The 13,535-nt window shown below is 54.8% G+C and overlaps 4 protein-coding genes across 4 annotated transcripts; 3 read left to right on the forward strand and 1 right to left on the reverse strand.

The window, feature by feature from the left end:
- Positions 1-1,022: 1,022 nt before the first annotated feature.
- PG994_000558 (aldehyde dehydrogenase) lies at positions 1,023-2,809 on the forward strand (the record flags this gene model as incomplete). The annotated part of the gene is made up of 4 exons (XM_066851967.1): positions 1,023-1,375; positions 1,432-1,861; positions 1,915-2,517; positions 2,543-2,809. 4 exons carry the CDS (start codon positions 1,023-1,025, stop codon positions 2,807-2,809), a joined length of 1,653 nt encoding a protein of 550 aa, XP_066722599.1.
- A 2,321-nt stretch (positions 2,810-5,130) lies between these two features.
- On the reverse strand, positions 5,131-6,413 carry PG994_000559 (uncharacterized protein; the record flags this gene model as incomplete). The annotated part of the gene is made up of 2 exons (XM_066851968.1): positions 5,131-6,218; positions 6,311-6,413. 2 exons carry the CDS (start codon positions 6,411-6,413, stop codon positions 5,131-5,133), a joined length of 1,191 nt encoding a protein of 396 aa, XP_066722600.1.
- A 3,246-nt stretch (positions 6,414-9,659) lies between these two features.
- On the forward strand, positions 9,660-10,535 carry PG994_000560 (uncharacterized protein; the record flags this gene model as incomplete). Its single annotated transcript, XM_066851969.1, has 1 exon — positions 9,660-10,535. One exon carries the CDS (start codon positions 9,660-9,662, stop codon positions 10,533-10,535), a length of 876 nt encoding a protein of 291 aa, XP_066722601.1.
- Positions 10,536-11,562: 1,027 nt separating this feature from the next.
- On the forward strand, positions 11,563-13,535 carry PG994_000561 (uncharacterized protein; the record flags this gene model as incomplete). Its single annotated transcript, XM_066851970.1, has 4 exons — positions 11,563-11,861; positions 11,945-12,095; positions 12,187-12,223; positions 12,343-13,535. 4 exons carry the CDS (start codon positions 11,563-11,565, stop codon positions 13,533-13,535), a joined length of 1,680 nt encoding a protein of 559 aa, XP_066722602.1.

Genomic DNA, 13,535 nt, shown 5'->3' on the forward strand with positions numbered 1-13,535 from the left:
GTTTCGCACTTGCAGCTTCTATCTTCGGCACCTGCCGTGCCTGGGCCCTGGGACAGCCTGGACCAACATGTAAACGCCGAACAATATGATAAAGCCGAAAACAGACTGGATAGCAGCTTGATTTGGTCCATTCTTCCGAGGTGGACGACATCAATTGTAGAAGGTCGCTAATGCTGAATGATGCATTGGCAAAAAGTATGTTTCAATGCAATTTTTAAATTTTCCCCAGCAACGAGTGGCAGAGTGGATTTGGGGGTTGGTTATCGACTGACTTTGTTCCCACACCCAATACTCCAGATATTTAGCGAGCCATTCATACGAAATGACAACGCGGGGCTTCTGTGCGGGGAAGGACGGGGGGAACTTGACTGATTCAGCCGGCCACACAGCGATAATCGCTGCTTGTCTTCCGACTTTTCCCTCTGGTTGGAATCATTACAAATTTCATGGCACGATGTTCTGCACGAGGCATTGCAGATTTCAGGAGGCTAGAGGGCCGACCCCACCGAGTCGGCCAAGTAAACCGTGACCCTTGGGTAACTCGGGCGGCGCAGGCCAATCCGCAGGCGTTGCAAGGCACAGCGTCCGGGTGCCAGGGCGTGCTAGGGTGCTGGCCCACGTTCCAGAATAGGCAATGCTTACCCCACTACAGGTGCAGTTTCTGACGCCCGTCATCGGGGCTGGCCAGGTTACAGTTGCATCATTTGGCCCGGATCGACAACTCGGTTCGCATCCCGTTGGAACGGTCAATTGATGGACCCCGGTACCTAGCATTCATTACTACATAAGGTTGATAAGCTACTGGCGTGGGTGGCTCTGATATGATATTAATAAAGAAGTCTTGCCGCCTATCTTGTTTTATCTTCGGCAGGGCATCCGCAGGCGAAAAGGAAAAAGAAGTAGAGCTGGAGGGTATCCGATCAAGTCCAGTGCACACGGCATTCGTCAGTTCCGTCCGTCCGTCCACCACCACCAATACCAGTGTGCCACCGCCTACCTTATCCCTTATCAACAAATTCCAGATGAGACTCGCAAGTCGCACCCCGGGCCTGCGGACCCCGCGTCTGTTCCTCAGGCCGGCGCGGAGTACATATGCCTCGCCCTCAACCCCCTTCGCCATTCGTTCCTACTCCAAGGCCCTCTCCTCCTCATCCCCCTCATCTCTCTCATCCCACTCCATTCTGCAGAGAGACACACGTCGCATAGGAAACCGTCTCTTCTCAACGACACCTTCTCTGAAATTGAAAATGTCCGACCTCAAGACGGATCTCACTGCCCCCAATGGCAAGAAGATCACTCTTCCCACTGGACTCTTCATCAACAATGAGTTCGTCAAGGCCACCTCCGGCCAAAAGATTGCCAGCATCAACCCAACGTAAGATTAGTATCCGTCATTGCCTCCCACCAGCAGCCACACTAACATCTCATCAGGAATGAGGAGGTTATCTGCGAAGTCGAAGCGGCCTCTGCCGACGATGTCGACAAGGCTGTCAAAGCAGCCCGCGCCGCTCTGAACCACGAGTCATGGCGCGATCTGTCGGGCTCTGACAAGGGTGCTTTGATGCACAAACTCGCAGATCTAGTGGAGGCCGAGAAGGAAACCTTGGCTACTATCGAGACGTGGGATAATGGGAAGCCCTACGAAAGTTCCATATTTGATATCAACGAGGTCACCACCACACTCCGCTACTACGCTGGCTGGGCCGACAAGATACACGGCCACACCATCCCCACAACCCCCAAAAAGTTCGCCTACACCGTCCGCCACCCCATTGGTGTCTGCGGTCAGATCATTCCTTGGAACTTCCCCCTGGCCATGGCGGCCTGGAAGCTTGGTCCTGCCCTGGCCGGCGGCAACACGGTGGTCTTGAAGCCGGCTGAACAGACGCCTCTCTCTATCCTGTACTTTGCCAGCTTGATTGCCGACGCTGGTTTCCCCCTGGCGTCATCAACATACTGAACGGTCATGGAAAGGATGCCGGCCATGCCATTGCTGCTCACCTCGACATCGACAAGGTCGCCTTCACTGGCTCAACTGCTACCGGGAAGCAAATCATGAAGACTGCCAGCGTCAACATGAAGAACATTACGCTCGAGACTGGTGGCAAGTTTCCCTTGCTAGTCTTCTCGGATGCTGACCTGGAGCAAGCGGCGAAGTGGTCTCAATTCGGTATCTTCGGCAACAGCGGCCAGATCTGCACATCAACATCGCGCGTTCTGGTCCATGAGTCGGTCTACGATAAGTTTGTTGAACTATTCAAGGAAGCCATCAAGACCCTGAACAAGGTTGGCGATCCATTCGAAGAGGGCACATTCCAAGGCCCTCAGGTCACAAAGGCCCAGTACGACAAGATCCTCGCGTATGTCGACCTAGCCAAGTCCGAGGGTGCGACATTGGCCCAGGGAGGCGTGCCCTTCAAGGGTGTCGGCCAAGGCAAGGGCTACTTCATTGAGCCCACGGTCTTCACCAACGTCAAGAGCAATATGACCATCTACCGAGGAGGAGATCTTCGGCCCGTTTGTGGCCATCTCGTCCTTCAAGACGGAAGAGGAGGCCGTGGAGATGGCCAACGACAGCACCTACGGACTGGCCTCGGCCATCTTCACACAGGACATTGCGCGCGCCCACAGGGTGGCCGACCGCATTGAGAGTGGCATGTGCTGGATCAACTCTTCCCAGGACTCGGATCCGCGCGTACCGTTCGGAGGCGTGAAGCAGAGCGGAATCGGCCGCGAGCTCGGCGAAGCTGGTCTGGCAGCTTACACGAGTGAGAAGGCCATCCATGTCAATCTGGGCACCAGAATGTAAAATCTTTCACGATGTTCAAGTATACCAGGAGTTATCATTTCGGAAAGGCATAGCAAGTGAGGGCAGACTTTTGACCGATGATAGGCAGGAGTATTGTATCGTTCGAATAACTTCGTGTATCTAATACAACCTTACTGTGTACTCAAATAGCCATTGGGCTTTGATATTCACCTTCTCACGGAGGCATGTAGAGTGCTTTGGACATGCCTCTCACTCAATTATTTCCGCTGTGGTCTTCTCACGCCGTGATCCCCACCTACCCGAACAGTGTCCAACTCCTTGTCCTCTCAACCCAACATGGGCGCTTACTACTACAACTAACCCACTACTTGCATCACCGACGATTGGGGGTCTTGTCGGTTTTCTGTATTACTGTTTCGATCTGGCTCTGTCTTTTATCGTATCTGGGGATCAAATGCACCATCATCGGCATCTTCTTCCACATGAACCCAGGACTCTGCTTGTCCAGTGTGGCTTCGAAGTTGAACAAGATCCTAGCTAAGACGATGCGTATCGGTGTAGACGAGACTAAATCCCCAAGTAGCGGCGTACCGGATTAAGTTAATTCTTTTTCTCTCTCTCTTATCTCTTTACCCTCTCTATATAGTTTTGCTCGGTGAAGCGCGAACAAAAAGCAGAAACAGGATATGAGGGGGGAGAGACGGCAGACACGGACGGAAAAGGGTCTGCTGCATCCAGGGGTTAGTAAAAAGAGCACAAATCGCGTGCCCAGTTTTTTGTCCGGGATCCTCTACTAACCCCAGGCCGCCCAGCATGACAAAGTTCAGGACGGCAAGCAATCACCGTCGTGCGAGTGATTATCTACAACTCAAACCACGCGGCGTCCTGTAATACGCCGTTGAAGGCCATGGCCACCCACGGGATGTAGGCATGAGCTCTCGAGACAGTGGAAGGACGCGGCAAAATGCCAGGTCGCCGATGATGACCAAAGGTGGTAGAGATGTACCAGGGCACGATATTTAGCGCAGCGGTACCGCTACCGGCAGATATCCTGCGAAGCCAATGCATCAGGGGATGGAAGTAGACATCGTATGACGGTCTAAAGACCATGGTGCACAACAGGCCACTGCTGGCAGAAAAAGAGAGACATGGAAGAAAAAGATCCGCGCTATCCATTGCTTGTAAATTAGGCATGTTGCTGGCAGCTTGCAATGCAAAGTAGAAAGTGCAAGTTACACGTATTGGGCTTAGACTAAGTTGTGAATGGAGTGACGGGAGGCTCCTGGTGTTTGCTACAAAACAAGTTCTAGAAATATAAATATATTAGAAAGTTCTGGTCGAGTCTCAACTGCGTTCCGAATTTAATCCTTCAGAAAGGAACGAGACAAGTCGACCAAGACGCCCAATACCTCGTGGCGGGTCTCAGATAGTCTATAAAGGCAGTCAACCCAGTGCTAGTTGGACTCGTATCACACTCAGTAGTATGCGAGGACGGATTGGGTGAAAATCAACTTAAATATAGAATTGATCGACTTATATATGCACGTAGGTTGATATTCACAAGGCACGGAAATCATCCCACCCCCCTTTTCATTTTGTCTTTCGTGCCAAGCATCCGGTCTGGGCACTAACAACATCCCGACACCGACTTAAGCCCTTGTCCACGGCAGTTGATACGTACTCGCTCGCTCGCAAACGCTGCCGCGGCAAGAGTGATGCACAGAAGTTGGCAGTCCCTTTTGGCACTGTCGGGCCAACCGCTCACAGGTGTTCTCAAGATGACCCCCTCTCCCACTTTCGAAGATAAAATCAAATTTATGTGTAATGAGAAGCATGCAAAAGTTTGTATAAATAGATAGAGCTTAACCGCTGATCGAGGTAGTGCCCATCAAGTTATTTGCTGTTGCAGAAACCTCGCGGGGGTCTTCCAGAACTCTCATACAGCGAATAACGAAGATTCATGCAGTGAAAGAAACACCCAGTTTTTCAGTCCTGTTTCAACTTTCGGCTACTCAGTAATGCTACGAACGTGAAACAGCCCGTCAAAAGATTAAGCAACGACAATATCCAACTAGCTTGGCTAACTATTAATAATATTCACAAGCTAGTTCTCAAACCAACAGGTAGACACCACGGGCAAAGGAACTTGTGTTATTTTACGAATACTCGATTAGATTAGGAGGCAGATATAAGGCAGCTGGAGAGAAAAAAAATTGTATAACAGTAACTCTAAACAGACATGAGAATAAGGAGGGGGTATTCGTACAGCTGACACGCACCATCAGCTATGCCGGCCCTGGCGTGGCTATTTTATATATGAACTAATAAACCATCTTGAAGCGAACTTGTACAATGGAAAATTAGTTGCGGCCGCGGCCACCACCGAAACCACCGAAGCCGTTGCCGCCGCCGTTGCCGCCCTGGCCACCACCGTTGGCGAAGGGGTTGGCCCCAGCGCCGCCACCGTTGCCACCGCCGTTGCCACCGAACTTGTTGCCACCGTTACCCCCGTTGTTACCGCCGTTGTTGTTGTTACCACCGCCGTTGTTGTTGTTGTTGTTGCCGCTGTTAGCCGAGTTGCCAGCGTTGCTCTTGACGATGCCGGTCTTCTGCTGCTGGGCGAGCACGGCCTTGGCCACGGCGGCGCCCTGGCTCCGGTCCTGCTGGTCTTTGTCGCTACTGCCCTGGGCGTCGGCGATGGCGCCCGCGGCGGCGTTGAAGTCCTGCTTGTTCTGCAGGACCTGGGTCTCGATGCCGTCCTTGGTCTGGGCCGTCTGGATGTTGGCCGGGCTGTTGCTGCCGGGCAGCGCCTTGACGTCGCTCTGCTGGACCGGGAAGCAGCCGCCGACCTCCTGCTTGTTGATGCAGCGCACCGTGCACACGTTGCCGGCCGAGGAGCCCTTGCACTCGAGGTCGTTGGGCATCGTGACGGTCAGCGTCATGGTGTTGGCGCGCGCGCCGATGCGGGAGTGCGTCTCGTGGCGGACCTCGAGCTGGCGCATCTTGTTGCGGTTGCCGCCGCCGAACTTGTTGCCGCCGAAGGGGTTGCCGCCGTTACCGCCGCCGCCGCCGAACTTGTTGTTGTTGCCGCCACCGTTGCCGCCGCCATTGCCACCGTTGTTACCGCCGTTGTTACCGCCGTTGCCTCCGTTGCCGCCGCCGTTGACCTGCTGGAGCTTGATCTGGCCAGTAGCACCCTTGGCGTTGCTCTGGTCGTCCAGATCGCAGGTGTAGGGGCCACCGCTCATCTGGGCGTTGTCCTGGCTGATCTGGACCTGGACCTTGCTGCCCTTCGTCACCTTGGTGACTTCGCCCTTGGACAGGGCGACCTCGGTGTTGGCGCCGATGTCCATGTTACCCACCACGGTCCGGCCGCACTCGTTGACTGCATTGGAAGAGATCTCCGAGGTCTTGATGATGTTCATGTCAAAGGGATCATTAGGGTCCACTGTATGATGTGATTAGTCTCTTTCTTGTTGTTTCCTGCATATCTCGCAAGGCTGGATCGCCAAGCCAAAGCTGAGAGAGATCGTGACTTACCTTGGAGACCCTTGCTGGTACCCAGATTTCCCTTGGCGCTGATGACGTTCTGGCCATGGGCCACGGCCAAGAAGGCGGAGAGGACTGCTGCTGTGGAACGCATCTTGATGATCTGGTGCGAAAGAAGAAAGAGGGAATGAGAACAATGCTCCGAGGAAATTAGGTTCAAATGTCTGATAGAAGAAACGATTGTGAAAAGATACTATACTACTGGTAGCGTAAAGTATGCTAAACAGGCCAGCTGAAGGGAAGGACGAAGCGAAGAGAAAGTCAGCTAAAGGACTGGGAAAGATGGGATGCAGAAGTGAAGTGATAGGCAAGAGGGGAGAAACAACGAAAACTGGTCTGACATTCTGTATTTATCTATCATGGCGTGACTTGAAACCCCGGTGACGATGCCAGGATGGGCAGCGCCAGTCCGCCACGGCTCATCACCTAGGGTGCATCCCATACGGGTCGCGTCGACTTGGCCGTTTCGCACCATTGACCCAAGATGGACATCTGGACGCATCTTGGTACCGGGTGAGGTTACCTTCGGAATAGGCTCGGCGACGTTTGGTTGGCTGGCTGGCTGGCTGGCTGGGAGGATTGCAGTGTGTGCGCCGTGGCTCCTGGTAAGTAGCTGGTAGTATGTAGCATGTAGCATAGAATTCCGAAAAGTGGTCGGTCTTATTGCGGCAGGTCCTGTAACACAGCGTGCAATGTGCCTTTGCCTCCGTACCTGCAGATCTATGCAGTTCTGATAGGGAAGAGACAAAGAGACTGAGGCTGTCCACCAAAGGTGTAACAGGCGACCCGGTTCTTCTAATGGGACCGGACCCGCCGCCATGACAGTACGGGCTCCGCTTTTCCATTCTAACGGCAACTTGCCAAGCCCGCCAAGCCGCCAAGCAGGGCTGCAGACTTAAGCTTGTTGAGCGAGAAGCCGCTGGCCCGCCCAAGTTTCTCTGCATTCGCTGCATTTCTAAGGAGTGGTTGTTTCGAAAATGGCCAGTGTGGGTGGGGGGTCACGACGTTTTGCCCGTCCCCCAAGCCACCAGGAAACTTCATCATCCGAATTTCATCATGGTGGAGACGCAAACAGATCCTGCCTTCTTTCAGATGGAGAGATGCCTCCTCGGGCGCCTTGGGATGACGGTTGGGCAGGTAAACGGGCGGGCTTGGACGAGGCGCAGACCAGTGCCGTCCAGACATGCTTCAAACGCCTCGAACAAGAGAAGCGTCCCCAGGACTCAGAAGACCCAGTCTGCCATTGTCTGGGGCTCCGGCTCCTGCTGGGACGAAACTAGGAATCGCCCAGTCCACGGAACCCGAAGACCCTATTATTTTCGACTAAGTTTGACAATGTTTACCTAAGTCATCTCAGTCAGTCGAGCCGAGTCGAGCAGCATGCCTAGGTAGCCTAGCGTAGTCGTTGATCGTTGAGGCTCTGCTCTCGAACGAACTGTGAGGCTGTTCGGCGTTGACAGTGTTGATCATTGTACTGTATGTCGATCGGGTAATTTTTGACGACCATTTCCGGCGCCCCGTTTCGCCAATACCATTTTCCATTTTCATTTCCTAATCAAACCAAACACGAACCATCAGGGACCGCTCGAATCCCACCCTCCTCATATGGCAATTTCATTACTGCACCCTGCACCACCGCTAGTACGGAGCCACTTCCTTCTACAGCAACAGAAAACACACAGCTGCAAATTATTTCGTTCTGCTGCGCTTGCCCATCCCATTTCCTCATCTCGACCTGGATCTGAGCTCGGAGCCCCCTGCCCCCCCCCCCAAGCCACGCGGCCGCTTGATAAGCAATTTGCCAAGGCCGTCTGCCATGTCATTGATCGAGGCGCCAAGCATCCGAAGGATCGGACGAAATAATCAGCCCACTGCCGTCTCGCCGAGCACACACCCCTCGACCCTTGCTTGCCTAACCCTTCCCGCGAAAGTAGGTTGGGTGTGCCTGGGTGTGCCTGGTTCCTTAAACCTCAAACACCCAGGGGTGCATAGGGGCTAATGCGCCAGGGGCGGCAGGTGGAACCAACGCGATTGGGCGGCTCGCGGATTAGGGTTTTGGATGACAAGTCGAGACCTAGCTCGTGTTTTGGCTAGCAACAGAATCAACAATCGCCGCCAACACATCATACTATATGAGCTGAGCTCGTTACAGCCTATCTGGGTAATCCGTTGTTGGTCTTGGTCCTGCCTTTGGCCCGAGTTTGTTCTTCCTCGGTAATCTGCAGAACATGGCCCGTCTTGGAAGGAGGATGGAAGGAGCAAGATGAAACCAAGTTTCAATCCGGACGAGGAAAAAACGGCCAGAATCCACATCCGCACGTTAGCGCATCCATCAACATCACGGTTCAATTGATGATTAACGGCTGCTGATTCGGCCCTTTGGATCTGAGATGAAGACAATCATGGCAATATAATTGCCTCCTACCCTTTCGCAATTGCTACAGCCATCTCGAGACTTTTCGGTTTGCGCGCAGACTCGACCGTTTGCCCAGTCCGAGGACACTCACTTGATGTCCGAGTGCCTAGCCGCTTGTTCGCAGTCTTGCCAAGACGGCATGACGCAATGATGCCCCTGACACTTTTGGCAGGCAGTCACGCCACACAGGCTGCTGCACCCGAGTCGCAGCAAGCAGACAACTGTACCTCGACCGAGCGCCGGATGAATCGTCTGGTTGTTTACTTCGCTGCCAATTGCAAGGTCCTGTGCGATCGCGCGGCTTGGAGGCATGTCTACATGGAACCTGGCCCAGCAGCATGGCAGCATGGCAGTCGCAATCGACACTTGGACCGATAAGTTGCTGACGGACGACCAGTCAACCTCGGTCAATTCGAATGGTAATGATGCACGCTGCAGGCCATGGGATTCGGCCCAAGACCAACCCAGATGCCATGCACGAATGCCCATCTGGCATGCGAGCTCGGAAAGGTGTCCAATTTCTTGGCTTCTTAACCCCGAAGACTGCAGGAAACGTCTGCTGCATTCTTCTAGTTGGACTGCTTTTTCCCTTTCAACTTCGGTTCGATGCCAAGTCAGCTCAGTGGTTGACTGCCTGTTTGGGCAATCTTCTACAAATCCAGCTACCTTGATGGCCACGTCGATGGAGTATACTGCCAACAAGCCAATCAGATACATGGCCTAGTAGCGGATCAACCCACCTTGATGGCCATTACTGCAATATAATGACTTCATCTTCGTGCGAATACGTGATGTTACGACGTCGAGCACCTTGGAGATATAGAGACCTCTGCGCTGCTCATCGTAAATACCGCGCAACTTCTAAATTAGTCTTGACTTTGATTACTCCTGACTTGTCGATTTTGAATTCCTGTCCCAGCCATCATGTCAGAGTTTCACCAATTTGTCCTGCTTCCCCCGGAGATCCGCTGCAAGATATGGCGATACACACTTCCCCATCGCGTCGTCGATGTACGGCTGAAACCCAACATCGACGTACGGAACTGGGTACCGCCCGGGGACTGGTGGCTGCATTACGTCTTAGACCACGACGACAATGATGATTCTGAACAGCCGTCATCCTCATTCTCATCCTCATGTCTGCCTTCCGTGCTTCTGACATGCTACGAAGCCTACCGAGAACTCGCCCGGTACTACCGGCCCATCCCGCTGGACCAAGCCCTCATCAAACGCAGCCTGGGCGGCGACGACGCCTGGGAGCGAGACTCAATCCCGGCTGAGGACTACTCCGCGGCCCGCCTCACGCGGTTCCACCGCGATCACGACGTCCTGCGTTGGTCGCAGACGTCCCGCTGGGGCCCGTCGGCCCAGTCGCCGGCCAACCCGCTGTTCCTCGCGGCCTCCCTGGCCGTGCGCCGCCTCGTCGTCGAGTACGCGCCCGCCGTCGCCGCGCAGCTCGAGGTCCTCGCCCTCGCCGTCCTCGATGTGGGCCAGCCGCTCAAGCGGCTGGACTTGGTCGCTACCAGCCCCTCGGACGGGCGGCGGGTCCGGTTCCGGCTGGGCGAGACGCCGCCGCGCGGGAGGGAGGTCGCGCGCTTGACGGCGGCGGCGCGGTCGGTGGTGGCTGAGATTGTTGCGTTGACCGGGGGAGGCAAGGTAGCGTTATTTCCATGGTTCGACCGGGATGGAGATTCCAATGATGGCCGTCGTCTGGATAACAACAACGACAATACGGAGAGCCTAAATCCAGTGGCGCTGAAGGCTGTCGAATCGCAGTTCCCGGCTGCGTTTCCCCTTTGAGAATTCTCGCTTTCATCCCCGTGGTGCGTACTGTATTTTGCAGGTGCTGGATTCGGATAGTAGTATTATCGAGAAGTGCTCTCTGATGAGTAATGATGTGGCTGTGAGGGCCGGCAAGCTCATGGACCCCGACAAGCTCAGCTTCCGGTACCAGCATGCCCGGGATCCCGTACGTTTTGGCGAGGATCTGCAGTTGGACGTTCTGCTCTGGATCCGCGGGCTCCAGATGCACGCCGCCGGGTTTCCTAGTAACCTGCCGTTTGAGATCTTGGGCTTGTGTTGTCACGGGTTCTGCTGTGAATAATCCCATGTACCTAATTCCGAGGATTGGGAGGCATTATTCGTTTTCTAGAACTAGCAATTTCCTATATTATAAAGTGATTCGTATTTTATATTAGTACACATCACGTACGATCAAAACTGTGCAATATAAACTAGACTAATTGAATTGCAATGGCTATAAACTAGTCGTTTTCGGTTATGTCCCCTATACTACTTCCTATACCTGAAGAAAGTTATTTTCATTTTCTCTTCCTCCTGACTATACCAGCGCAAGTCAATATGATCTCCTATAGGCAGGTCACCCAGTAGGTAGACTAGGAACCGTTTCGAGAATTGTTCTAACCCAAACTGCGAGGACATTCATTGTTGCCACTTTTGCGCTCCGAGGCTTTTCATTGTTGCACCTCCTTTCAAGTCGTGTCCGCGTTGTCGAGGGCTTTGATAGGCTAAAAGACCATCTTTATTTCCATTGTACACAGAAAGGAGAAGCGGTTGACAGGTCTGCCCGAAAACGGATACTGACCGTGTCGAGTCCATTGAACAGGAATGTATATAATTCGACGTATCCAGCCATGCCGTCCTCGTTGTGCAAACCTCTCCCTCTCTCTTTCCAAGATCTTTGTAACATTCACTATTACTATTAACTATCAGATTCTGATACTTACTCTCTATAGTCCATCACCTCGTTTTACCGATCGACTTGAAGAAAAAGGAAAGACCGAAAATCCCTAGAACTCGCAGCCAAATGAGTGCAGCAGCGTCAGGAGCGGGTCCAGGCGGTGGCGGAGGATCCCCGGGCGGCAACGGCCCCCCTGGGGGGGATCCTCCTTTTGATGGGTGGCTTGTGGAACCGGTAGTCCGAAAGAATGGCGGGAGGGGCTGGACAGAGGAACAGCTAGACTGTTGGGTTATCTGTATCCTCTTGCGAGGCCGGCTCGAGATCGATGCCGCTGGCAACGTCACCTTCGCCGACGTGGCCCTCTGGGAGCATGTTATGGCCGAATTTGCCATTCGCGGTCACGCCGGCCAACAAAGAGCCTTCGTGTAGGTCAACCCCTGTTTTCTCTCTCTCTCTCTTCCGCCTCGTATGGAAAACTACTAGCATGGTTGCTGACTATCACTTGAAGGAGGCGCTGGCGAGAGAATATGGCCCCTGAACTATCACAAGACCTGGGGAACCGTGAGGCTCAAATTCAGCGGGGAGAAGCAGCCCCGTGGGGAGCCGACGTCAGCCTCCATAGGAGAATAGCTGAGATACGCAACTTAAGTGTAGACGGAGTAAGTCTTCCGAACAACATCTGATTCGAGTTTTGTTTGTTTTGCGAATAGGAGGAGGATAAATGAACGACATTGCTAACGCCCAGCCAAGGTCAGCAACAACAACCCAGCGCCCCCTCGCATCCCGCGTAAGTCACATGAGCGTTCTCTCCCCCTTAACTCCCCCCTATCTACTTGCCATGCCATTATACTGCCCGCCCTCGCCACCGCATACATGCATAAATACTGACCAATATATACCCTACAGCCATCTCGGGTAACAAAGTAGCCGACTGGACCGAAGTCAACGTCTACCGACAACAGAACGCGGTATGGCAGCAACAAAACAACCCGCCGGGGCAGCAGTGGCCCCCGGCCCAACGCCCTCCGGCCAATATTGTGTGGTCCAACGGGCCCAATGGGGGCCAGCTGGTCCCCGGGCAGATCCCGCAACAGCAGCCTCTCCCCCAGCAGCAGCCTCTTCAGCAGCCTCTCCAGCAGCCCCCCCAGCAGCCTCCCCAGAAGCCTCTCCAGCCGCCCGGCTACCAGTACGTACAGCCCGTGCCGTTCTTCGACGCAACGCCGCCGGCGCAAGGCCCGCAGCAGCAGCAGCAGCAACTTCGGCAGCAGCAGCAGATCAACCAGCAGCAGCAGCAGCATATATGGTGGCTTCAGCAGCAGGAGATGCAGCGCCACGCGCAGGAACAGGTCCGGCTGGCCCAGCAGATGGTGCAGCTCCAAGGCAACAATGGGCGGCAGCAGTCACCGCAGTATCAATATCCTCCGCCGCCCGGAACGGCTGGCGAGAACCCATTCCACCCGTCGGAGGATGTCGGCTCGCACGAAAAGGGCCCGTTCATGCCCGTCAACACGCCCCCCCAAGTCCACCCCCAGTTGCCGACGCCGACGCCGCCCGGGTTCTACAACCCGCCCCAGAACTTCCCCGTCTGGCCGCCGCCCGGGTACACCGTCAACGGGGTCGTGCAGGGCCAGACGCCCGTCAGCCCCAGCGAGGGCATGCGGCTCATGGCGCAGCTCAACGTGGGCCTGGTCAACCCGCCGCCGCCGTACCTGCCGGCGCCGCGCCTGGCGCCGTCGTGGTCGCCGCCGCTGGTCGACCCGGGCCTGATCGACCCGGCCATACAGGGCTGGAACTTCAACCTCAGCCCGCAGGGCCAGCTCCGGCTGATCCAGGCCCCGCCCGACCTGCGGCGGCAACAGAACGAGCAGCCGCAGGGGCTGGCGCCCGAGGTCACCCCGCCGCCGCAGCTGCCGCCGAACCCGTACACGATGAACCTGTTCACGGCCCTTCAGGCCCGGGATCAGCCGCTCGTCACCGGGGGTGGTTCGAGTTCAAATCAGGTTGCTCCTTTGTTTGCCCACACGGGAAATCCGTCACCAGGTGAGGCCAACGATAAGCCTAACGTCGAGGAAGAGGACATCTACGACGCAACTCCTTAA

This window comes from Apiospora phragmitis (genome assembly GCF_038363925.1).
Source record: "Apiospora phragmitis strain CBS 135458 chromosome Unknown utg000001l:1.0-2902119.0:1.0-2906034.0, whole genome shotgun sequence".
Taxonomy (NCBI): domain Eukaryota; kingdom Fungi; phylum Ascomycota; class Sordariomycetes; order Amphisphaeriales; family Apiosporaceae; genus Apiospora; species Apiospora phragmitis.